The sequence below is a fragment of the Dermacentor albipictus genome, chromosome 9 (genome assembly GCF_038994185.2).
Source record: "Dermacentor albipictus isolate Rhodes 1998 colony chromosome 9, USDA_Dalb.pri_finalv2, whole genome shotgun sequence".
Taxonomy (NCBI): Eukaryota; Metazoa; Arthropoda; class Arachnida; order Ixodida; family Ixodidae; genus Dermacentor; species Dermacentor albipictus.
The window spans coordinates 35,863,009-35,890,415 of record NC_091829.1 but is presented as its reverse complement, the minus strand read 5'-3'; the positions used below and the strand labels follow the sequence as shown (position 1 = coordinate 35,890,415).

Here is a 27,407-nt window from a genome sequence, read left to right as displayed (position 1 = left end):
TTCTTTTCTAACGCAACTTTAGGTAAAGAGACGCGGCCGCACGGCTTTTGTATGGACAGTAATTCTATGTCCCCAGGTGCGAAGACAAAAGGGAAATGAAAGACCTGTACGAATGGCGAATAGTTGCGCTCTGAAAACAAAGCAAGTCCTGGTAACTTAACTTATGCCAGAAGCAGCTGCTTGTCCCACATTTAAAGAAAAAAATCGCCTGTAATAACGTAAAAGCTCATCGCAGTAAAATATCAATATGCAGCGCAAATACAACGCAAGTATTTGAAGAGCATCTCATGGGAAGCTTCGCGTATTGTTGTTCACGCCAGATTATAAGACTTGTAGTGCATACGTTTGCATAGCAATCCGTACACGCATGTAATAAAACAAAAGGGCCAACTGCAGCGCGCAAACTGTCCACCCGTTATGCGTAAAAAAGAGGATCGCAGCCGGCAAAAGTAGCCTCTAAAGTCCGTGCAGACATTACATACTCTGTCTCAGTCCATATGTAAGAGTCCTGACGCAAGAGAATAACGGCAGGTGCAAAATATCCGCCAACTCACTAATGACCCTTAACCGCTGTTTCTAGAGTCGCTTGAATGGTAGGCTTACTTCGCCTGCCAGAAGCACCTATTTACCATAATGTGCATTTTCCGTCGACCTAAAATAGAGTTCCGTTGAAGCAAAATGTTCTCCAGGAGATCATTACGAATAACGCTGTAGTAGGGGACACCGTATTGATTTTGACCGCCTGGGGCTTTTACCGTGCAAGTAAATATAAGAAAACCAGCAGTTTAGCATTAGGCCCCAATCGAAATGCGCCCGGCGTGGCTGGAATCGAACCCATTACCTCGAGCATAACAGCGCAACACCGCAGCCACTGAGCTACCATGCCGGGTGTTTCCATTCTTACTCATGCATTCTTACTTTATGTAGTATATACGGGTAAGCTACATACTAAATATAGGCGGAATATGTCAAGGTGTCTTGTATTTCTTTTGTACAACTGCGATCCGCATGCGAAAACAAATTTTTAAACGTCTTCAAATATTAACTGAGAAAAGTTCCACAAGCTATCTAAAAAAAAGGATACATGCATCACAGAAAAACATGCATATACTTTCTGTAGACTTTCTTTAAGCATGACACAGAAACTACTGTGTAGAACCTCCACTGGTATTCTACAAACTGTATTCATACGTCCTTGTATGAGGTGTCGAGCATCTCACGAGTAATACAAGTCAACGTGCCTACTTGACAGCTTTGCTGCGGTGAATTTCAATATTTTTCCACACATAGGAACAAGGGCCGGGCACTGAGATGCCAGTAACCACCGGTAGCTGAGTCGTACTTATAACTTCATTTAGAAGAGTATTATTTTAGCCCAGTTGGTGAAGCATATTCGAGAAATTACGCTTCAGCAACTGTTGGAAATGTTACAAGTGCCACAGTTGTTTGTGTATCCCGCACCGTCCGTCTCGTCTTCCTTTTGGTACCGTGTTTTGCGCTTCAGCATTTGTAAAATTATATTCTCCCTCAGAAATGGCGGTATAGAAATTTTCTTGCACTTCTGCTGCCATTTCATTGTCCTTAATAGACTTTTTGTTGATATGCGCATCTAAATATACATATATTTGCAATGGTTAATCAATCAATAAACATTCAAAAGGCTGTCACTGGCAGCGAATAACAAGTTCAGTAGTACCTCATTCGCAATCAAGTGGCTTTTGTCCCATTTGTCACTTGTACTCTCAAGTGCATAAAAACAGCCTTTGGCAATACTAGTGGGACGCACTATTGGCCAACTTATGGCACGGGTCAGTGATTATAAGCGTGTTCGTCGTTATCGGCGACCGCGAGGCAAAAAGTTAAGCACAACAGCCGGCTAGAGCGTGAGCTTGCATGCGTCGCGCCGATATAACCTGAGTCTCCACGAAAATGGGCCCCGCGGCGATTCAGTGGTCCACTCTGTACGAGCAACTAGTCATGCATAATCAATGAATCCTAAGGTCATGTCGAGAGAGTGTAGCACCGCCCGCCCCTGCGATCAATATTGTGCGGTTGATACCGCGCGACCCCATGTGAAGAGCCCCACGAGACTGTTTCTTCATTTTTTTTTGTACGTGTGCGGTCGTTTTTCGCGCCTATGCAAATTAGCCTTGCGGTTTCGGTGAAGCAGTCGCCCTAATCTCGCTCTCTTTATTTTCATGCCGTTATATATAGAGCGGACGTTAGACTAACATCGTTGCGTGTCACCGACACCCACTTACTAAAACGCGCCGACACCTCCACTGCGGTCAATACAGAACGCCAGAAACGGCGGCGAAGACATTTTCTTTTCTTTTTATATCCGCGCCGCCTTGTTGCGACGTGCACGAACCTCTTTGCCGCAATTGACGACCAGCGGCTCTCCGTTAAACGTCATACCTGCTCCCCCATGGTCGCCTGCGTGTGTGCGTCGATGGGCCAGAGGCTCGAAACAAGCTGTCGTGGCTAGGCATCATCAAGCTCGCCCGCCATTACACCTACGCCCATAGCTTTTGACTCTTTTATAAGCAATCGATGGGCAAACAATAGCCAGAGGCGAGCGAAACAGACGACGCGTGTCGTCTGCTCCGGCACGCCCGCAAGCCCTTTCTCTCTTTTTTTCTGCTGCCGCTTTCCAAATCGATAGCGTCATCAGCGCTGCGCGGAGCGCTAACCAATGCCCGAAGGCATAGCACTCTCTCCCCCACTCAGTTCTCCGCACTCTCTCTATGCTCTCTTCCTTTCGGTACTCCTCTGCCTCCGCTGTCTCGTAATCGACGCCATCTTGTCTCACATGATGGCACGCTGCCGCGCTGCTGCAGCTGCGGTCCGCCGCGGCCGCGGTGGGTGTTCGGGCTCCGCGATCCGGACTCCGGACGGTAGGCGACCGTTGAGGATCGTTTCTTCGCGCGACACGTCTGACTGACCGACAACCACGACGTTGCGTGGGACGACTGCCACGCTCCGACGGAAAAAGCGATGACTTGCCATCCGCGCGCGAACCAGTTTCGGTTCGCCGTCGTCGTCACCAGCCGATAGCTTACGCGAATCCAGGTACGTGTGGGTGCGCGCCGTGGACCGCGACACCGCGCTCGGCGAAGCGCAAGCTTTTATCTCGCGCTACGATCACCTGTCAGTCCTTGGCGAGTGCATAACGTTCGATTGTGCGCCCGATACGTTACATTCATTTTAGACGCCGGGTGGATCTCTTAATTAGGCCTTAGCGCAGTTACTGTGGCTGCCCCGCGTGTTTAAGCGAAACGCGGTACGTGTCAAGTCCGCCGTTCCGCGCGAGCGCTGCCGTGAAGCCTAGTTTCTGACGCATCGCGGCGATGCTGTTTGACTCGCTTGTTTTGCTTGTTTTCTCATTGTTCCCCTAAGGCTGATATAAAAGGTGTGCGAAGGGGCTTTCATTTGCTGTCAGGTAGAATAAGAAGTCACTGTGTCTGCTTTTCTTTACTATATTGACTGTCCTTTTCTCGTTCATTCCTGATCCGAATGGTATATGGTAGCGGGAGTTGCGGCAAGAGGTACTGCAAGTTACAGAATCAAATTTTCAGCCCTAACTTGCGGTTTTTATAAAAACGACTGCCTGCCCTCCTCTCTCCCAGAAGCTCAACCACGCAGTAAGTTGACTTGGAGGGGACATGATGCGGTATCTGTTCAGTGTTTGCTATCATTTGCATCGTATTTGCACCGGTTCTTCAGTGATTATGGTCAATTTAACAGCCCATTGACAATGTCTAGGCGCTTCGTTGTGTATTCCTTTGTAAATGTCTTCATGCGAGTTGATGGAGCTCGATCCTATTAGATTTGAGCTTTGCGTTCCGCCAGTCAGTAGCGTAGCTGCATAGCTGGCGAATATTTTACGGTGTCAGATATAAAATCTGAAATTCAGAGGCGGCTGCTACCGGACGTATCAATGAGCACCCTTTCTTTTTCTAGAGCAAAGGCCTTTGTTGGTAGTTCTTTCAAGGAACAAAAAATTATGTTGCTTCTTTCATTACTGCTTTCAATTACTGTACCAAATTAACCACGTCTTCTAGGCAAAAATTTCATGGTGTATCACTATATGGCCGTAAAAATGTATGCCATGTCTCAAACATGAGTCCCTTAAAAACATACCAGGATTGTTCTAGAGAAATCCACACATTCAAACACGTTGAGACTATCTCTGAGGCTGGATATGTTTACTCACAGATACAAAAAAAAATATCATGCCTTTCTTTTACAGTGTGGACATGTCACGTCTTAAACCGCCGGCAGCCGCACGTTGTTCAACGCAGTGCAATGTTTTTTTTTCTTTTAGTAAATAACATACGCATCGCTGGAGGCCAAGTGCTTACTATTCCACGAAAGTCGTGACCTGAAATCAGACAATTTCACGCAATACTGAGCTGGGACAAAGCTACGGCGTTCGGGCGCTTTCAGTAAATCCGTCCTCTTGGCTGAGCTGAACCGTTTTCAAAACAAAGCTAGCGTTTGATAGTTGGCAGTAAAGTCGCCATTTTCGCTAAGTTGAACCGTTTTCAAAACACCAACATTCACCACGGTGGCTCTGAGACAATGGGGTTCTCCGGCTGAGATCAAAAGGCGCAGGATCAAACCTTGCCAGGGGAAGGTGCGTGCCAAAGGGTGTCAGAATGTGAAAATGCCTCTCTAGTAATAATGCAGTGAGCTGCAATGATGAAACAAAATGGACAGAGACCACCGAAATACTGTTGACAAAGTCAATAAATAGCTTCCCGGCATAGACCTGTTACGATACGCTGCTGGAAACATTTATTCGTCAGCCCAATCGAATAAGGCTGTGTGTTGCGTGAGTGCTGGGGCTCTTCGCTGCCTCTAAGAACAGCCCGTGCTGGAAACCACATTAAAACCTTTGCATGAACAAACACCACACACTGCTACCAAGATCTACACACCAAGTCACCACGTTTGATTGCACTATCACTTAGATCAGCCCATCTTTCGTTGCAAATGCCCCCGGAATCAACCCAGTTTACTCGGCTGGTCAAGCGTTCACGCAATGTGTGGGCAGGAGCCAAAGGAAACTTCGTTCTTAAAAAGGACGTAAAGCGGCATAAATTCTACGCCCTTGTAGCCAAGGTGTATTTTTGAGACTTCAGAAGCAAAGTATTCAACCAATTTAAGTGTCCAGTTTCGTTACCGGTAGGTTCAGAGGAAACTCTGTACGGGTCTGCTGAAAGAAAATTCATGCTTGTGCATCTTGTGTTTTGCAGGAGCTTGGAATCAAGCCTTTACAACAAGGCCAATGAACTTCAGGAGGACATTAGTATGAAAAGGTTTGATCTCCATGTGGCACAGATTCACCTCGCAGCTGTCAAAGCCCAGGTAAGTTGATCTGCACAGTGCCGCCTTGTTGATGACATAGTGCCGCAGCATTACTTATCCGAAGAGCTTTGTGACCATATGCAACCCATCGTATAAAGCAAACATTTTGCCCCTACTTTATTTCTATCAATTACATTATATTAAGATACATTAGTAACTTTACATACGGGCCCCGAAGTCTTAGAAGCCCTTTTATGACTATAAGTTTTTTTTCAGCTTGCTAGTTTACCTTTGCCAAAGGAGTCGAAGCATTATGTTCATTTCTGGCATTCACTTTAGGCGTTGTTCCTGGTGTCGGCGAACCGAATATTCAACGCCTATGTCACTAGAAATGTAACTTATAACTACTACTACTCACAGTATTCTTGATAACCTGGCGCCGTATAGTCGCCAAGCCGAGCGCTGGCATTAAAGGAAGAACTTCGAGGCTCCTTATAAACCCAATTGTACAACATGTTAGCAGTATCAGGACTACCTGCCAACCTAGAACTACGCACTTATATTTAGTGTGTTCCCAGCAATACCATTACATTCGTGATTACCGAAGCATCTCGAGGTCTTGTCAAATCTGTGCACAAAGAGCAAGAAGAACGGCTAAAAAACGAGTGATTCTTATTAGCCATGATTAGATGTAGATGTGTAAGAAAAGTCTGAAACAACAAAGCAACGAATGCAAACGTCGAATAATAATATGTAAATTAGAAGCACTGGAGAAAGACTTAACAGAAGCACGAAGATGCTGCGACTCCATAAGAAAACGCAACAGAATATCGCATTATGTACGTAAACTTACTTTAATAATAGCAGAGATAAACTATGTGAGGGAATTACCTAACGTGTGCCGGATATTCGACCTGATACACTCATAGAACAAAGCGAGCCTTTGCAAACCCTCCTGTATGGTAGTAACTATCTGTTCTAAATTTGACGAAATCTTTAGAGAGTCATTTTTTTAACACCTTTGTGTTAACCGCTCCTCTCTTGACTATGTACTCGGAGGTTGACGGGGCACAAGCGTTCGCTCGCACTTTAGATTTTTGCCTATGAGGCCCTGCTTCTCAGGGTATGCCAGAAGGGTTTCACTTTTCACTCATGAGTGAAGTATTCGTTCATTGTCCCTAAACACAACCAAAGTGCACCTACTCCTATCCAGAATGAGCAAGAATAATCCGGGAAACCAAGGGGCTTGCTTTTTCGTAACTACGCAAAGACAATGAAAACAATTGGAAAGCACAGGAGAATGAACTAAATTTAAGAGTGAAAGTTAAAATTATGACTGAAGGTCAAGTTTGCCATGACCGTCACACTAGTCGCAAATAAACACGGAAATGACTGTTGAAGAAATGACGGTTTGCAGCCAGTAGGAGCCAAAGCTACAAAGCTCCTTATTACGCGCGCGATTCTCAATCAATCGAGCTTCGGCGTCGGTTGTGCCTCTGTCAACGTTTTCTGGGTATTTTGCACATGTGTTAAATACAACCCTGGAAGCGTTAGCATTCGACCAAGGCGGCGGATGTGGAACACCATTTTAACCGAAGTCACAATCTATCGTAAAATACGAGAGCTCTAAATAAATAGTCGATCGTAGGAGAGCATTCATTGCAAAGCATTCCATTTGTTGTTAGGAGTTTCAGGACGCGAAAGACTACGTAGTAAAGTGCACTCAGTGAACACTGCATGCTACAAAAATAACAAATAGAAAATAACAATAAAAGTCTGAATTTTGAGCACAGTTTTTATCAATCACTGATACTTTTCATACGAACAGCGAATTCTGTAATGTGGAAAAATCATGAAGACATTGGCTTTTATTGTATGTGCGCGGTGAATAATATTGGAGGCTTTGTGCATTTCTGTGAGGTTGCACTTAAGGAAGCAGCACCTGAGTTAATCATGCAAAGAATGCTCTGTCAGCAGCGAACAAGACGCAATAATGAAAGACCAGGACATTTCATTCGTGGCTAAATGGACTAAACTACATCAGCATTGTACAGTTGGGACCCCAGACATCTGTAATTGGGTTGTGTCACAACGCGTTATCATCATAGAATGTTATTTACACAATCAGTATAACATAATCTGATTAATGAATGTACCATACAGTTGTATACGATTGTACAACAGGTACAGAAATGAATGATACAGCATATAAGCACATAAAGAAAAACGCTGTAAATAGTTACAATGACAAGGGTACAGGGTTCTCCACTCATAAGGCCTCATTAATGTTCAAACATCTAGAGCAGGTTACATTGGACATAAAGATGTGCTGATAATTCCATATAATCGACGTCTCCTTGAACCGCTATATCAGTAAAATTTTGTTCTAAAGTACAAAAAACCATACGAACGTATATTGTAAAGAATGACAATTAGGCGGCTCCCATAAAAATCTACGACCACGTAAATACGGGTTTGCCGCGATGAGTGGATGAGTGGGAGGTAATGAAATAGATTAAAATATAGAATAAAATGATAGGTTTCGTATCCCTACGGTGCGAGCTTTTTTTTTTCAGCTTATCTTTACACGGCGCAGAAAACTCCCAAACTGAAAATTTTCACATCATTACATTAAATTTCTTAAGAAATGTAAGTTAACGTTGTGAACCGTTTCAGGTTTCTGAACCGTTTACGGCCGCAACTGCTTCAGCAGCTGCGGCCACAGATCTGCCTCACTACATTAGAAGCGCATGCTCTCCTGCCCTTCAGGCGCCATGGTTCCCGAAATCCATGGCGCAGGCAACGTTGATGGGAATAACGTAGATAATGTCATATAATATGTTTCCTGCAGATTTTAAGGGAACGTCGGAAGGAGTGCGCGTACCCTCAGGCCGGTTCACATATCGTAGAATCGTTCTATTCTAACATCCCTATCTTCTTATCTCGAAGGCTAAGTTAGTTTTTCACGCAAAAAAAGAAATTAATAATGATATCACAAGCTGTTTACTATATTTACCCCTCAGGGCGCTGAAGACCAAGGTACCGTCATCCTTGCAGCCAAGATGACGTAGTGAAACTTGTGGTGAAATCAGTCTGGTCCGCAGAGAAAAAAATTTCTTGTCTAGGTTTCTTGAGAGATCATTTCTTGTCTAGGTCTTCTACCAGTTGCCTGCGAGAATCTGTAACACAACTTACGTCAAAACTGACGCCCCCTCTAAGTCACCGCGCTCATTCAGATTGACTGGAATTACCACATAGGTGCGCTGAATATCTTCATCAAGTACCTAGCTTTTGTGTTCTGACATCAAACGGTAATTTACGTATGTTTCCGTTCCCTGGCAATCTGAGATGCACAGAACAAACGTCTATGAAAAAGTGCAAACGATCCGAATTCAGATAGACCCACTGAGCCAACATCTCTGTTTTACATGCTATGCCCTCCACCGCATTTCAAATATTACACTTTTATGTGCTCACGTGACAAACCTTGACCGTACGCCAATGTGACTGCCATCTTCTCATCGTGCATCCTTCATCACCACAAACTACACCTCGCGTAGGATACTAAACGTGCGCCTGAATTCACAAAGGTTTCATCGGTAAATGCTGTTTACCATTGGCCAGCCGCCTCTTCTGGTATCTCCAGCATCACGAGTGGCTGCAATGTGCTCTGACAAACAGTTTTAGTGCAATAACTTTGTTGTGAATACAGGCCAAGACTTGTTCTCTGCTTAAACACGCCATATATATTTCATTCAGCTCCTCTGTATCCTCATAATACAGCGCGGAAAAGCCAATGAGACGGTAGAGAAGAACGTGATTAACGACCAAGGAAAATAAAAGATGGTGCGGAATACAAGCAGTCATTTACATTCGAGGTAATCGCGAACGCGCCAAGTCGTTCACGCTGCCCTAAGCGTAATCGCTATGCATTCCCTACTTCTGAGTATAACCAAAACCCTCTTCCGATGAATTGACCGTGTTTTTTTACAGCACCATCAAAAGTTTCAAAAACAACAGTAGATGGAAGCGAATTCTTGCGCAGAAATTGCCTGGTCGTCGGGAGGGGAGCGGGGGCTGGTGGGGGGGAGGGGGGAAGGGGGGGGTCAGAGGTTGTAAATTAGGCCGGCTGAGAGTCCGCGCTGCTCGAACAACATCTATGAGAAAGCACGTGATCAACGGTCCCGTTCAGTGACCAGGTTTTGTAAGCCTTTAAGAGACCACCGCAGTGAAAAGCTTGAAGGAAGAATAAAAACGTCTAGTGCATGGATGATAACGACGTCTAATAGACGGCTATTAAAGGCGTCTACCAACTAAACTTAGCTCGGACCCGTTCTGTTTAGAGAGCGAACGTAGACGCGCGAGTGGTCTGCGAATTGAAGCAGCAGCCCACTTCTGAATGGCGGGTTGCATGTTCTGCTCTACGTGTGCCGCAGTTCGCTCTGTTCCGGGGCAAGGAGGTAGAGGCGGACGGGGAGGAACGCAACTGCCGCGAGCGCAAGGCGTCGACCGCGGTGCCGGCGGTCACCGGCACCATCAAGAACAAGTGGCTCAAGGCTTTCCGAAGCCTCAAGACCGGAAGCGGGGCCTCGGACAAGTACGCGCGCTATTGAACACCATGCGTTCTGTCTCCCTAGAAGTCACCGCGCTCGTAACCAGCACTACATCAAGCTTGTGCTGCTGGTCACGTGTGCAATGCGTGTGGCCACATGACATATGGCTAGCTCTTCGTGATACGTATTAGACTGGTAGGCTGCTTTTTTTTCGTAACTTGATCTACGATGTCTCGAGTCATGAGCAAATTTACGCTCCACTGCTCCGTAAATTGGCTCGCTGCGCTTTGTAACGGACCATTCGGTGTATGTGCGATACCTTTATCGCTGTCAGTCATTTCGCAAGTTTATCGGTTCTTTTTATAGTGTACCGTCTTACAGCTGTATGTTCTGTATCTTTTCACGTCGGCCCCCGCTAACCCTAGTAATGCCTCCTGAGCCGTCTGGAAATTCAAAATGAGTTTACAGCAATAACTTGACCGCGTAAGTTTAATTACAGTGACATTTATTAATTCCATGCCCATAGATTCTCAATAAGTCTATGTTATATGAGAGGAGTGTTTGCTGTTGTAAAATGTTAGCAACAAGGAGAAAGGATTTCGTTTTCTCTGTTCTTGTCTTTTAGCTTTGTTAATTTTACCGGCATTCTATGTAGGCTTTATTAACAACTATTGCTGAATATCAAGAACCGTGTCCTTCAAGATTGCGCTCAACATCCCAGTAGTCGCTAGAAATTTTGGTAAAGAAGCTGACCTGCATTGCGCGGCATTTATGGAGCTACTATAGATGTCCTTGCCCGTAAAAAATCTAGACTCTGTTAACTCTCTATAAACTTCTTGTAGACCCCTTTGCCATCTTTTAAACTTGTCCTCTTGACTATATATATAGACTACAGACTACCCGTAAATATGTCACAAATTCACACCCTTCAATCTATTTGAGGTTCACAGTCTTCATTTCATAGTCTATGAACTTTAGTCACCAATATGTGAGGATTCATAAGTTCATGAGCTGTGTGAAGATGATTGTGTGCATGCTTTACAGAAGGACGTACACGTTCTTACGAGTCTTGGCACCATGTATCTCAGTTCAGGGTGGAAACGAGTCACTCCATGATGGCGCAGCATGCCGGTACACCCATAGTTGTGCAGCTGCCGTGGTTCGTAATAACAGCACAAATGCTCTAGCGAGGTACAAGCAGTTTTTTTTATTTGAGGTTCTTATATTAGCAGGCGATTTCATGCCAAATAAGAGGATTTCACCTCTGCTCTATCCAACGTAATGACAAGGCGAAGAGAATCCGGTGAGATGGCCATAAAACCCACACCGTTCACCTCTCACAACTTATTTTTCTAGAAGATAAGAAAAGAATCAGTAGAGAAGTATATATAATGTCAACAGCCTATTGAACTTAGGGCGTCCTTTTAATCCGTTTATTTTTATAGCACATCCACGGAGTATGCATATCTGCCGACTGTGCATATATTTGTAGCGAGTGATGGCATCGATAAACTGAAACAGTCAACTATTTAAAGTTGTGGAAGCTGAACACAGAACCACTCAACCAAGGAGCTTCCTAACTCTACGGTTTCTATGGGCACATCACTGCACGGCCAAGGGCTACCGCTTCAAAATTCTCAAAAGGTTGAAAATGAATGCACCTACATGCGTTTAACTTCGTGTCTAGCACATAATAGCCTTAGTCGATGTCGCGTCATTTAAAACCCATATGACTGAACAACAGCCCTACCAGAACTAACACGCAGTATAACATAGCCATTAGAAATCTTGTCACTGATCACACAACAGCAAAATTGAGGTGCCCCTAGTGCCACTTCGTTCACGATGCAGAAAAGTCACCGCTGGAACAGCTTAGGTACTCTTTACCAGGTGACGAAGTGACTTCGCATAGCTTTTGTGAAGATTTCCTTTCGTTGTGCTAGGGGGTGTTGTCACCAGTCTGAACGATGAGTGCTTCCAGAAGAAGATGTGATCACACATATCGGTTTTTCGCTAAGAGGCTCGCGTCGTCCCAATCCATGGTGTTTGCAGATGATTTGAAGAAAACCACATCGACAAACGCCTTAGAAGAGCACGTGCGTGCATCTGGGCACGCCATAGATTGGGACTTAACGAGCATCTTGGCGACATGCCGAAGTGTGTCATCACGGCTTCACCTGGAATCACTGATCGTTCAGACTTACCGACAACACCCATAACAAAACAGACGGCCAACTTCCACCGCACCTATGCGAAGCCGCTTCTCCACATAGTCAGTAACACTCTAGCTGTTTCGGCGGTAACGTTCCTGTATTGTAAACAAGGTTCCCGTATTGTCACCGAAGCGTCAGTTTCGTCGTTGTGTGGTCAGCGACAGGGTTTATAATTGTGTTATAATTGTACCTGGCTTGACGGTTCTGCGTCAAACCCCTGACTATAACCACGCCTTCCATTCCGTTCTCTGCGCAGGCCTGATGGGTCTGACCGGAAAGGAAGCCATGCTGCTGGCGGCGCAGGTGGCGCAGGTGAGAATTACCACATTTAACATCGCTATCTGTGACGAAGTGCGCGACGCCACTGCGCATAATAACGCACTTTTGACGTAAAGTTTTCTACTAAATTTGCTAAAGAGAACTCGGGCGCAGCGACCATTCCGCTACAATGAGAATGATGGTCACTACATGTATTTGCGTGATCTTCGCGCTTGTGTCTTCAGACAATCTTGTGGCTTTATTTGCTACGCTGTATCTGCATTTATTTGTGTCAGTTTTAGAGCATTCCTACTTTTACAAACGCGAGAAAGGCAATAGAAATCGGGACACAAGCATAGGAACGGCGACTGTTGCAGTTATAACGCAACATCGTGTTGCAAATGGCCAATTTGCAAAGTCGCAAAGCCGTTTAAAATGAAAACGACAAAGTTTAGGCATATTCATGTGCTATAACCATAATTCCCATGCAGGCTGAATCACCATGCTTGAGACTCTCATGCACACCATTGTCTCACCATTACGCTTACTTTATATTTAGTTCAACAGACTCTTATGCGCAATATTTACGAGGGCGAATCAGAAAGTCGTTGCCCCTATCTTTTATTATGGGATGCCGGCTGATGTTTCTCACATAAGACTGGATAGTAAAAATGAAAGCAAAATGCGGCACTGACAAATGAACGGTCACAGAAATAAAAAGTTGGATGGAACACTTAAACTTTAGAGTCAAGTCACATATGCCCACAAAAGGTGGCTCACAGGAAAATCACATAACACACATATATTATAATGTACTGAACGCAATAAATACAAAGCGCGTAAGAAAACACATCAGATCACAATCAAATGGGTCAGTCAAATCAAAGAAAGGCACATTAAAAGAGGCATTAAAACACAGCCCGGTCAAATAAAACGCGTACAGTCAGTATGGTATCGTATGAAAAACTTTATTCAGGTCCTTCAGGTCGCGCTAGTTTCTTGGCCTGAAGCAGGCCGCTCCCATGTTGGGCCCGAAAGGTTTACAACGAATAATACATACTGATTTCTACTGTCTCATTTCCCTTTAATGTCTCATTTTCCCTTTATTCAATAATACATACTGAACTCAATATTTGCCGAGAATATCGCTAGCTTCCAGGAAAAGTCTATGGAGGGCAACTACGCCTGTCTGTTTTGCAAGGAATGTATTAAAAATGTTTCGTGTATTTATCAATAAGCTTTTTTCTTGGTGGTTCGTGTTAGCACAGGCGCTTCTTTCCGCGTTGTGCATGTGTGTGTCGGCGTGGCACGTAGCCTCAACCAGCACCTCTTCGAAAGTAAAAGCCGTAAGCTGATAACCTAATCCCGGAAGAGTGCCAACATGGACATTGTCGAAGTCCGCCATATCGCGAATTCACCATCTTGCCAGTGCTGATTGGTTGGCAAGGCTGCTATAGCTTCTCTTATTGGCTCAGGTGGCCAACATGGCGGCATTCGACAGTCTCCCAAATAGCACCCAGTGCATGCAATGTGTGAGTCGTTGTGTAGCCGCGTTAGTGTCGTCGTTGCTGTCCTCGCGACAACTACAATTTTTCTGGGGTGCACATAGGGTTTTCCTTTCAGTGGCTCTACCTTGTTGTTGTTGTTGTTGTTGTTGTTGTTGTTGTTGTTGTTGTTGTTGTTGTTGTTGTTGTTGTTGTTGTTGTTCCACGGCTAACGAGCGCACGACGTTCTGCAGGCGTGTCCTGGGACACGGGCCAGCACGTGTTCCAGGAGTACACGTACAAGAAGGTGACCGCGTGCGACGTGTGCCGCGAGATACTGCGCGGCCACGTGCGCCAGGGGCTCAAGTGCAAGCTGTGCAAGTTCAACGTGCACGCCGAGTGCCAGGACAAGGCCAGTCGGTGCCAGGTGTGACACAAACCTCACTCGCATACCTGCCTGCCCACCTACCCGTCCTTTCGTCATATTCTATTAGAAACATCGCGGCGGAGTAAGAACCAGAGCTCTTCAATCAAATCACTTGCGAAAACCCCCCATAAAAGCTACATGTGTTTCAAAACACGGACACTGATTGGCGAGAAACATGCGGGTATACCTACTGCCGCGCCACCTCTGGACAGCAAAACTAACTATTAAAAAGCCTTTTTTTTTTTACTAAAGGAACAAAATAACATCACGGCATGCACTGGTGTTGCTATAGCGACAAAAAAATACCCGGTTGCTACAAAGATAAACAAAGAGTAGTTTCAATGAGCACCCCTTTCTTTTTTAGTCAGATTAAACACTTCAAGAACTTTTTGCAGGCGATGAGTGACGCCGAGTTTCATCTTGTCGCTCAATAGTGACGCTGCAGGCAATAGGCGTTATCAAAAAATATGGCGGCTATGACGGGTTACTGGCTCCTGCAATCGCTTCTGGCGCATGTAGCTTGTAAAAGCATAGGCTTCGAAATCTGGGTTCTGTTACTCCAGAGAGAGCCGTCGCTGGAGCGCGGATTTGGACACTGCCTAGTAACCATTCACACAAAGGCACACGAGCATGCCTTAAAGTGACACTAAAGCAAAACACTAAATCGGTTTAGAGTGATAAATTATTCTTTCAAAACTCTGTTGTCGTTAATTTTGAAATAATAGGTTGGTTATTATAAAGAAAAATGAACATCAATGTTTCAGTTCTTTAATTTCGCGCCGAAACCTCGATTCCAGTGCGTCAGTGTGACGTCACGTATTTCAATTTATCTTTTTTTTTATTTGGACCGTGTTGGCTAAGTAAAGTTTCCGAGACTTGTCTTGTGTAATCTTTGGCGCCTTTAGATCACAATGTAGTCGATTCTTACAGAAAAACAATTAAAAAGGCCCTAGAAGACGCCATCAAAATATATGGCATCACGGGGAGATGGTGCGGGAACTTCAAGGAGGCGGCGCCACTCGTCTTCCGTTTTCACGCTTTTTCTCACTTAATAAGCGGTTTTTCGCGGTAAGAGTTGTGTTTTTGGTATTGTGGAGGGGTAATTCACAATACAGAAGAAATCTTTTTTTTTTTCTCTCTCTTTAGCGTCCCTTTAGGTTTGAAGCACTGCTTGGGAACTGGTATGACTCAAGAATTTTTTGTACAAACACGTAGCGTTTACGCCTGCCGAGTGCTTTCAGGAATCCTGACGATACGCAGATGCATCGCATGTAGAATCTAAACGACGATAAACAAATGTAGGAGGTGCAGAGAGATGAGTCTTGGCATGCTTACGCTACTAGCACATGTCGAAAAACGATGTTCGGGCAATGATTAGGCTTTCATTAAGTGATTTGAGACATCGTAACACTTGGAAGAAGCAATGCAAGTGCACATATTTCGCGTGTCCTCCGAGATTGCGGCGTGCTGCTGCTTGCGCAACAGGCCTTACCATGTCTGGTTCGGACCTGGGGTGCTTCAACGTGAACCCAAGGCTCACTACACGACTGTCTTTTGCATTTCGCCCCCATCGGAACACGGGCAATTGTGGCGTCGAAGATGAGCCTCACCTCAACTGTTTATTTGTTTAAATGAGAAAATTTCTTTTAAAATGTTCAAGGCTCATTTATTGCTTGCGAACATGACAGGATAATGTCATAGATGGATGCTGGCCTGGGCTCATAGGTTTTCGTGAGGGCATTAATACGTCGCGCGAAATAATGCTATCGCCTACTGTGCTACATAAAGAATACTTCTAGATAACCGAGTCATCCTACCATGCAGATGCATTTTAGTGGGTACTAATATAGCAGTGCATTCACGTGTTCTCACTGTTCTGTAATATTTAAATGAGATAAGCTTTCCAACTTGACTGTCCTTCGCTGCAGCCCAAGCCCAGACTTCTTCGAAGACAGCGGTCAGCATCAGAAATTGAGACCAAGATCATCCCAGCCGAACCTGAGGAAGAAAGTAAGCAACGCCTTTTTGCGTGTACGCACGTGCGTGTGTGTGCGTGTGTGTGTGTGCGTGCGTGCGTGTGTGTGTGCGTGTACGTTTGTGTGTGTGTGCGTGTGTGCGTGCGTGCGTGTGTGTGTGTGTGTGCGCGCGCGTGCGTGCGTGCGTGCGTGTTTGTTTGTTTGTTTGTTTGTTTGTTTGTTTGTGTGTGTGTGTGCGTGTGTGTGCGTGCGTGTGTGTGTGTGTGTGTCTGTGTGTGTGTGTGTTTGTGTGTGTGTGTGTGTGTGTGTGTGTGTGTGTGTGTGTGTGTGTGTGTGTGTGTGTGTGTGTGTGTGTGTGTGTGTGTGTGTGTGTGTGTGTGTGTGTGTGTGTGTGTGTGTGTGTGCTATGATAATGATATGATAACGTGCAGCTCATTCTGCCGAACGATCCTGCCGGTAATCGGTGGTTATGGGCAATGGCCACCAAACAACGCCCACTTGCATCACCTTTCCTCTATTTTAACTCGATAGCGTTAATGGCCCGTGTCGTAGAAAATTCGGTGTCGGCGTCGGCGTCGCGTTGTCCGTGAAGGAAAATTGCCGTATATATATATATATATATATATATATATATATATATATATATATATATATATATATATATATATATATATATATATATATATATATATATATATATATATATATATATATATATATATATATATATATATATATATATATATATATATATATATATATATATATATATATATTTATTTATTTATTTATTTATATATATATTTATTTATATATATATATATATATATATATATATATATATATATATATATATATATATATATATATATATATATATATATATATATATATATATATATATATATATATATATATATATATATATATATATACCTTTCCTTTATCATTTGCTCTCTCTCTTGCTATATGGCATGCGGTATATGCGGTTTATATTGCCACACCATTCTATCACTAAAGCTACTCATACCTTGTCTTACATTTCTGACTATGTTATTCCTCGGAATTTTAAGAATGACAGCTCACAAAGACTTTGCGTGTCTTTTATTTTAAGGCGTCTCAGACTTCAATATTAAATGTGCGAAACAATTACAGAAACCTCAAAATAATGTTGTTGTTGTTTGTTGTTGTTGTTGTTGTTGTTGTTGTTGTTGTTGTTGTTGTTGTTGTTGTTGCTGTTTTTGCGTACGGCTGTGCACTACATCCGGGATCGACCCACGCAAGAGGCCGCGTTCCTACCAGAAACGTCGCCTTCGCGCAAAGCCTTCACTGCCAGCGTTTCCTTGTAAACATTACGGTTGCGTAAGCTGCAGTTGCCGGGAAGCGTGAGGAGCAGTCAGGGATATTTGAATGCTATCGCGTTCCACTTTTGAAGGCGAAGCTTAAGCGTCCTCCAAGTTTTTCCTACCAATTTCGATGTCCCTCCACGACATAGAGCGCTAAAGAAAGGCACTGCCGTTGGGAACCGCGATGGCTTTTTTTTTCCCGGAAGGACTACACCTCAAAAGATGTAGCGAAATGGTTGAAGGTGCAGGCATCCTCCCCTTGTAACACCAGAATGACACCCGCGCACTCATCTCGCTCCTGAAGAGATGCTCAGCGCTATGCTCAGCGCCACTGTTATTGTGTGGCGAGACCGCACCTCAAGAAGTAGGTATAATGCTCGAAAGTGGGCGTTCTCTATTTTCTCTTTGAATGGCGCGTGGGGGTGCCCGAGCTGCAGCAGGCACCTTGACTCATGACGAAATATAAGCGCAATACAAATTTTTATTGCGTTGCAAGAGTACACATCGAAGGGTGGGTATGGGTGTTTGAAGGTGCACATTCTGTCTCTATGTATGTTTATATAACACGTGCACGTGCTTATGGTGGTGACATTTATTGCGCGGCAAAACTACACTGTAAAAGGTGCGTAGTTCTTGAAGGTGTACGTTTTTAACTCTGTTTTCTGGAGTGACCTGCCTATGCGGCGACTCTTGTGAAAACTACACGCAAATATGTTTGAAGATGTACCCCCGATCAGCAGGTGCTTTAGATGACGACGCCTGAGCCTGAGGCGAATTCCGTTTTCCGTGAAAACTGCACTTTAAAATGTGTGTAAATTACGGAGCTGTACTGTCCATCCCATGGAACTCTCGACTGAGGCCTGCTCGCACCGCGTGCCCGAGGCTATATCACTAAACCTGTAGTGTTTGTGCCGTTTCTGTCGGTATTCCAATACGGACCACAAAACCATTCACTGTAGATTCGAGACTCCAGCTTCGAAGCCCTTAAAGAGCTGCATAAATCGATTATGGTGCCCTGTGCTACTGTTGTTGAGCAGCAAAACTAGACTTCAAATGTATGATAAAGAGAAACATTTGATCAGTTTAGCCGGATAAAGTGGTCTAAAACTACATGTCCGGTAATTTAGCGATAATAGAATATTAAAATCGGAGATGAAGATCAAAGTTCAATTTTATTTTTAATTTCGCGCCGAAAGCCTATCGTCGGTGTCTAACATCTATGATTACAAAGTATTTTCCAAAGTATTGTTGTGAGACAAAGATACGCCTCAAAGAGTACTTTACAGAGTACCTTACAGAGTACTTTTTCACTCTCGAATGACTTCCCGCTCCCGCCCACAGAGACGCCCAGCGCCACGCCGGATGCTGTGGACCCCATCTACCAGCTGCTGAAGCAGGCCGGCGACCTGGGCGGTTCGTCCCGCCGGGATCGCGGAGGTGGAGGGGGAGGAATGGAGGCCTCCTCGACGCTCACCCGGCTTGGACCCGGCGCGGACCGGGACGGCGGCGGAAGCAGTAGCGTCTCGTCCAGCGTGGCGTCACTGCAGCAACGCCGGCCCCGCTCGAATGCCTCGTCGTCGGCCTCCTCCTCTTCTTCGCACATGCTCACTGTCTCCTCGCACCAGCACCATCCGTCGTCCTCTGGTAAGCGGACGCCTCCTCGAACAGCCGAACGCGCTCGAAAGCCGCAACTCAAAAGTTCTCGTGACAGATGACAAAGCACTGGTAGCGAGCGTTGACGTCTACTAAGGTGGTTGCTTGGGCTAGTTGGTAATTCATGACACAAAAAAATGAGGTACAGCGCGAAGGACAAGGACTGCGAGAGATGACATACACAGCGCTGACTTCCAACACTATTTTATTGCGTTGCCACATCATGTGTATATATACAAGTGGGGGCACGCGCAGAAAACGAAAGGCAGTTTGACTGCATTTCATTTTCTACACGTGCCCCCTCTTGTATATATGCACATGATGTGGCAACGCAATAAAATAGTGTTGGAAGTCAGCGCTCTGTATGTCATCCCTCGCAGTCCTTGTCCTTCGCGCTGTACCTCATTTTTTGTAGACGTCTAGCCCCGTTGGTTCAGTCGCCTGTGTTGGGCCACCTTGATTGTCCCCATCTGTCACCGTGCTTAAGTAGTTCTTCTAGTAGCAGTTTATTCAACAGAGGACAAGCTCGTGCGGCTCCATTCCGGAGACAGTGTACGGACGAATGGACCCGTCTCCGTCAGGTATGCGAGGAGTGCTGACAAACTTAAAGTCCCCTTGTCGAAACATTGGCACAGGGCTGAGGCTACCTTTCCCTCGAAAGGGGAAGTTTGTCACGACTTGTAGCCCTGACGAAGACCAAGTCCCAGTGTCGAATTATTGGCTCTAGTTCGTGCATCGAGGCTGCCCATGTTTAGTCAAGGGCGACTTATCGCCATCAGGCGTTTTCTTAGTTCAGACAAGGGCAAATCCCATTTCCGGAATGAGGGCAGGCCTTAACCCGAAATCAATATTTAACAAGAGCAGTTGTCTTCAACAGCAGTTGTCTTCTTTGCCCCGACGAAACAACATTCTCGTTCCGAAACAACGGCATATTTGACTCGGTGCCAACGTTTCTACAATAGGACTTGTATTCGTCAGGGCTTGCATTGGCGCTGGCAAAGAAAAGTCCTTTTGTCAAAACGTTGGCTCCTGGCTAAAGCCCCTCTAGTTCGTCCACTGTTGATGAATTCAAGTTTCCATCTTTATATAACCGCTCTAGTCCTCTTCGGTAGCGCCTTAAACGGTTATGCCCATGCCGGTATTCTCGGTAGATCACCTTCAGAGGTATAGATTCATTTTTGCGTGACTTATTGCACATCATGATGCGTACGTCATACTCGTACGAGTGTGTCTGCTTCTCGTGTACCGTTTTCTGGCGATCTTCTCTTTTTTTTTCATCTAAAGGTCACTATAGAGACGGGCATTCTGTCGATGACTTGGTCAACTAACGTGCAGTAATAGTGATATTCCTGAAAGCGTTACATAAATGCGACCCCATGCACCCTGTGCAGTAAACATAAGCAAGAAATTGTCCTCTCACCCAACGCTTAAGGTAACCGGAACATGACCTATTCCGTCCAGAACATGGGCGCAGCTATTACACGTTCCGGCAGTTTGATTGTGTCATACGTCGCCTTAAGGGAATGTTTAGCAATCCGCACCTATTCTATTTTTTCATTACTTTACAAAAAATTACCACTGAGTCCTCGATGCGCATACTACTTATTCCAGCATTTCAAAGCAATGCGACATTTTTGTCTTTTATGTAAAGTCTTGACGCCTTGTTCAGTACAGTGAATTGTCGATAGCTTTACTACAAAAAGTAGTAAACCAGTGACAAAGGTGTCATGCAAAAGGATAGACAGTTGGGCGAGTTGGTACGGTAACATGATTTTGGCTTCTAGCGCGAAGTGAAACACGGACACAGAAAGCGCTCGTCCTGTCTGCTCCTTTCTGTGTCCGTGTTTCACTTCGCGCTAGAAGCCAAAAAAAAACAAAGGTGTCCCTTCAGCAGTTCTTTGAACACTAACTCTCCTTAAACAAATGCAGTATCAGTTCCGATGTGTTCTGGTAATATAACTGCAGATTCGCTACTCACTGCTCGGAGTATCTGTCGAATTTTGAGTGGACTGAGAAACACATGGCATTGAGAAAAGTCTTGTTAACACGAAGCTGTTTGTGGGATTTCCTTATAGTACTGGTAACTTGTAGACTAAAAGACCGAATTAGAATATAGACTGCGTTGCTTCACCGCATCGCATAGTAGCAGAGTCAGCCGAGCAAATATTAGATCATCTCTGAAAATCTACTCTTTTCTGCAATTGTATATTTTTGGCAACAACCTGGTAAACATAGCTGAGTGTATAGTCTGGATTAACTGCAACGGCACAGAGTTATAACTGCAGTAGAATACCTTGCATTCAGTTCAGTTTTCTTGTTCTCTGGAACTTGCGTGCTACCATGAATGGCAAAATGCACACACTGATGCACTTCTCTTCTTAACGCTCACGTTTTTCATCGTAATTCATTTCTGTCACAGCTGATGTGGACTGCACGAATGTGCTTCACTTCTAGGCACTTCTAAGAAAACGTCAACAACAATAAGAGAGTTCAGACCGTTCACAGGTCTCGCAACGTCTAAATTGTTAAGCATTGCCGATGTTTCTGCAGATGTCATTAGTCGCTGAGACAGAAAAAATATCATGTAAGTGCTGCGAAAAAATAGGTTTAAGTTTATTTCCCCTCCATCACGTCTAATGTACAGGTTGTCGAAATCTGCGCGAATTTTCCTTCTGGTCATGTGTGTTGTTCCCCAGTTTGTGCTGCTGCACTTTGTCATCTAGGTCTGCACAATTTAGCTGGAGCCACTGAACATGCCCAGACCTATACGTCTGTGCATATTGTGCTGCCTGAAAAATGCTGCTGTACTGTGCTCTGACTAAATTTCATGAGTGCCTTGAACAAGCACTGACATCTGACAAACGCAGCTGCCAAATTTCAGTGTACATGCCCACTGCTAATACATATTGCCAACTGCGCAACGTACATAAATACAGATATTTAAACTGCAGAGAAAGAAACAACGTGCGCTGAAGATGCTTGGGCGCTAACGCATCTCCGACTCGAGTGGTTAATGTGCAAGTTCCCTCACATTAAAATCTGTATCCTCGATGTCAGTGAGCTCAACAGGATTCCAGGAATTTCGGTAAGAGGGTTTCAGAAACTTTGAAGGTAAAATTAAAAATAACAAAAGGAATGTTTTTCTTGCGTTTGCAGTGGAGGCTAGTCACAAAACTTTAGTTCGTGTGGCTTGATCCTGTGGTCTTCCAATTCAAAGTGATTCGTTAAATCGAAAGTGTAATGTCAGTATATTCTGTGAGATCCTTCCACGTGTTCATAGTTTTGATGGTAATTGAATACTATAGTAAAACCTTTCTGCTGAGATTATCACACTGACATTTATCTTTTTAATATGGTAAAACACTTCCGGCCTACAGCAATATTATGTTAGTCACATGAGGTTCTCAGGTATGCGAAGTGTTTGACAGACGCTTCATTGAACGTTGTTTCGTTCACTGACTTATCCTTATGTTCGTTATCTTATCGAGCCTTTGCTTAGGCTGATGCGTAGTTCAGTGGCTCCAGCAATGTATTTTGTGTTTTATCCTTGTCGTTCGTGATGTGGTGTTTCGCACATATCCGTACTCCTTTCGACAGTCATGTCCTGGTGTCATGAGGTGCACATAATCGTTGCTTTACAAATATGCTAACTGCCTGCATGCTCAAAAACTGTGCTTGGCTGTGAAGCAGTCACTTAATGCCATTCTTGCTTCTAAATAGGAAAACGAGCCACATAAAAAGAAGGTATTTGAAAGCAGTCGCGTGAAAATACAAAATGAGCTGCTGCAGCTCTACAAAATTGTCATTTGGTTGAGCCAAGCCCTGCCTATCACTCGTACAAATCTTTTGGCAGGAATATGCAGTTCTTTGATCAACGAAATGCAAGAAATCGGCCCAAATTTCCTGCCTGGATAATACACGTGGTTGCTTTCGGTTAGACCTCAATTTTTCACTTGCCAAGCACAAACGCTGATCTCTTGGCATAACAGTTTGCTTGCTACGGCATCCTTACGCCCACTTTGACCACGTTTCTTTTTATGGTGTTTGATCAAGTTCGCAAAGGGAAATGAATCTGGTTGGGATGACGAGATGTATTTCTTGATACTTTCTCTGATCGAAGAACACGCCAATTTGTGTGGTGCATTGCTACTTTGTGCGCTTGTTTCTCTCGCTTGTGTCGAGTGACAACCACAGTTTATGCTCGATCACTGTACTATTCAGGCTACATGTCTGCATAAAATTCGAGAGCAAGGCTGTGCAGCTGTACGGTAGTTTTATGTTTACGTGTATCTGAGAGGTGCTGTTATTGAAAGCAGAGCCTTAGTCTTGCGCTTACCAACGGCCTTGTTTGGCCCACTACATATGTTGTCACTCGATGCCAGCAGAAACGACATGCGTGCGAGCATAGTGCACAAAGAACTAATTTGACCTTAATTAAACGGATATGAGCTTTGCGCCTCACCCTGTAAATAAAGGACTAAATTTATGTCAGCTGGTACTGGAACTTTGGAACCGATAGTTCATGCACGAACAAACATAGGGGCGAAGTACAGCACATGAAACGCGAAATGCTAGCTGGAAAGGAGGAGCCACTGAGCTCAAAATGACATTAAAGGATATACAAATGTGCTACACAGGACAGCCGATGCACATCAAACACGCTATCACGAAAAAAACACTCTCGTTAATACTTTAAAGCTCAACGATAGACAGATTCACAACGACGCTCACAGTGCAACACCAACCCACCTCGATTTCCTGTTACACAACATAACGACAAAATAACAAGCTATTGCATGCTAGAAATTGCGGTGAAAAGAAGATATAATGAAGGAGAGCGCTGTGAACAGAACAATCAAACACGTACTACAAATCTTGGTGATAAGAAGATAGTAATATGATGTGCAGTGCGAAGGCTTCTACTTCGTTCTGGTCGATGTACAAAGGGGCTTCGCAACATGCGGCACATCTCTTATAAATTCACTCGTGGCACTTTGTACACCAGACTGACACGAACAAAGCGATGTTGCGATTGCTAGTCTAACGCGGTGCTGTTAGTATCGCGCGCACAACGCCGTTTTTTACATCGTTTGAAATGAGAAACCCTCAAACACTCACGTACACACACCGTAGAAACAAAGGATCACAGTACTCTAGCAATGGCGTCTACAGTGCTGTGCTGTGCTCTCTTCGTGTTGTAATTCCGCTAACGGTTCCCAAGACCAGAACCAGTACACAAATGGGCACCGGGTGTCACGTGACAAAATCTGGCCAATAATATGCCTGCGCATCGTGCTTCCCGCTTGTGTCCTTACCCTCGTCTCTTGTGTCTCGTGTCTTCTTTGTCTCTTCCTTCTCTTTCTCTCTTTCTCTCTTCTTCTCAACGCCCCCTGCCCCTCCTTCACGTCATCATCTTCCGATCGGTGAGACCACCTCGTCCCACGACGCAAGAAGGTTTCTAAGCCTAAAAAGCCCAGCCCCAAGAAGTCTTCGAGTTCGGAAGGAGTAGGTTAATCTCGGCAGCCAGCGTGAAAAGCGCCTCCGTCCTCTCCCAGTTTTCAGTAAGAACGAGAAAGCAACGACACGTCCGTATCGTTGTCGTAGTGCCTGTAGCGTGCAGAAGTAGTTCGGCGCTCCAGCCTTTCTGTAGCCACTACCTTTTCTGTGTGCTCTTACGTTCGCCTTTTGTTGCTAGTATCTCGAGTTGTGTATTAAGAGTGACACGCTATTATTTTTTAGTTTCTGACTAGTCCGTAGCAATATTAATTCACTCTATGAAAAATGATGGAGTGGAGAGACTACCTTTAGGCAGTCTGCACCAAATGTATTATTTAAGCGAATCGCACTATGTAGCAGTTGGTCATTAGGCTTCACTGACTAGAGCAACAGCTCCTAAACTACAACGTTCTGTTCTTTACATTTGCTATAGATAAACCTGCTATGCAGTAGGCTTCTAAAGTCCCTGAGAAACGATCTTTTTTATATTCTGGTGTGCTAGTCTATAACATAAAACGAAAGATAAAGTTCTAGTTGCTATTTCTGCGCACAAATCCTAGCCTCAGTTATTTAGACGCCCGTAGGACATGCATTAATCAGTTTCTCTTCAACATCATTGTCGCGAATGTCTGTTCGCCACAAATGTCCCTACGTCAGCTGCTGAAGGAGCCTTTTGACGACCACAACCGCCGTAATAAGCAAGTTTACGCTTTCTGTTATCGCTTCCCGAATAGCGAGCGAAATGAGTGACATCTATTGACCAAGACGGAAGGACCTTCACAAGCTGTCAATTTATCCATTTATTTACCCTCCCAACGCAAAGAAAGCAAGTTATCTGTAACAATCGCGTGTAGCCGTCGGCTTGTCACTCATCTTACACAATTCTTGAATTATTCTATTCATCTGTCTATTTCCTTTAGTGCTTGTTCAATGTCGCCATAGACTAGATCGTTGCTTCTAGGCCTCACTTGCTTCCTCTCCGTGATAATACATAGTGTCCATGCTGAGGCCAGCTTAGTTCTGTGTTTTTGTTTACTGCTTGTGTTTAGGTTTCGCTAGAGTCGTAATAGTGTGAGAAAGGCACGACTATTGCAAGCGGACGGGAGTGTGGTCAGCAGCAGACGACCCAACCCATGCAAATGATGATACATTAGAAAAAGCAACAAGCATCTTTTCTGCCTACTCTGCCTCTCCCTCGTCAGCATCTTCCATCTCTGTTTGCGTGCATTACCTTTCCCTGACGTCCTTTTCACAAGCATGTGTGGTGGCATGCTGCGATGTGTGTGGAATGTTGCGCATGCTTGGATGTTTGTTCTTACCAAATTTTCAAACGAAGTTTTCACGAACGAGTTCAAACTGGCTCTTTAACGAAGGTTTGTGTTTCTATAAGGCTTCTTTCACTTGTTTTATTTCAGTGTGAAGAAACCGTTTTATGGCTTACAGTATCAAGAATGCAGGGCAGTTGCTAATTTGTGAACAACGCGTCATAGCTTTCGATTAAAAAATTGTTACCGCTCACCGTATGTTAGCCACCTTCCTCGGTTGGCTACTCAGTCGTAAATATAACAGTGATTGTTCATTTTTGTCATTTCTAGACATTAATTTTTAAGTGCAATATTTGTAGTCTTACACTTCAACAGAAAGTTGTTTTCTGGCCACGGCAACCCTGAGCATATGTCAAGCACACTGTTCTTTCAGTTTCACGTTTGTCAAAGCATATTTTGTTTTCATTGAAGGTGCCGCATGAATAACAATTTTAGGTTTCTTTATTCCAAAGTAATCAAGGTATCTATCCTAATGTTCTGTCCACGTACTAGAAGTATATTCTACATGCTTGAGAAGGTACGTGATTCTTTTAAGTTAATGTTTCTCAAATATTCCCTTTGTTGAAGGGGCTGAATAAGAAACAAATTGTAGTTGTTTTTATTCTGACGTAATCGATATGTGTGTTCTGAATTCTCTATCCCTGTACTAGCATATTGTGTATGCTGGAAAAATCAAAAGAGAAACCTGCACTTAAACACATTTCCATTGGCCAGTTTAAAAGCATTATTCAGTGCTTACGACGAACAAAAGCCACGCACTGTTGGCAGCAGCAACTGCTAAATCCTCATAGCTTCGTTTCCATGACTAATTCAGGTCTACATTATTAATTGAGTTAAATCCTTAACCGTCAATTAGGTGCCCAATTTCGGTAGGTGAGACTATGGTTAGCGTCATCCAGCAGGTTGAAACGTTATCAATTCCTGCATGGCATTGTGTCATGTGTCCTGTCCACTGCACTCGCTGAAGCCATTTGTATAAAGTCGTCTGTGAAGCACGTGCATGTCATGCTGGCAAGTGTAACAAAACTTCCATACAACGCCCATAGTCTAAATCTGCAATCGTGCAGAACATGGTAACGTTTGTTTTAAAGCAAGTTTCGGGCCCTGAAGCACATTTACTGAATTTTTTTTTTAGTTTTCAGCCTATCATTCCGCATTTTTATTTGTACGTGTTGCGTCGGAAAGTCCTCCACGGCGTCAATCATGCTTAAAGCCATCACAAAGTGGTATGCATAGGTTCATGAAAACAGCAGGTTTCTCAGGGAATTGGTGAGAAAGAATACACAAGAGGTCCTAGCGTAACAGTTATGCCGAAGTGGCTACGCGTCAATGGCGGCACGTGGTCCGTTCCTTTGACAAACAT

The 27,407-nt window shown here is 44.3% G+C and overlaps 1 protein-coding gene across 6 annotated transcripts in view; it reads left to right on the top strand.

Moving 5' to 3' along the window:
- Stacl (SH3 and cysteine-rich domain-containing protein) overlaps nucleotides 1-27,407 on the top strand; it is a 167,245-nt gene that overhangs the window by 122,293 nt on the left and 17,545 nt on the right. For all 6 annotated transcript variants that reach the window (XM_070524922.1, XM_070524918.1, XM_070524919.1 and 3 more), the window contains exons 8-13: nucleotides 5,262-5,373; nucleotides 9,750-9,910; nucleotides 12,336-12,391; nucleotides 14,076-14,248; nucleotides 16,177-16,258; nucleotides 18,912-19,214. In XM_070524922.1, coding sequence (XP_070381023.1) covers nucleotides 5,262-5,373; nucleotides 9,750-9,910; nucleotides 12,336-12,391; nucleotides 14,076-14,248; nucleotides 16,177-16,258; nucleotides 18,912-19,214 — 887 coding nt within the window. The remainder of the gene's footprint in view (nucleotides 1-5,261; nucleotides 5,374-9,749; nucleotides 9,911-12,335; nucleotides 12,392-14,075; nucleotides 14,249-16,176; nucleotides 16,259-18,911; nucleotides 19,215-27,407) is intronic.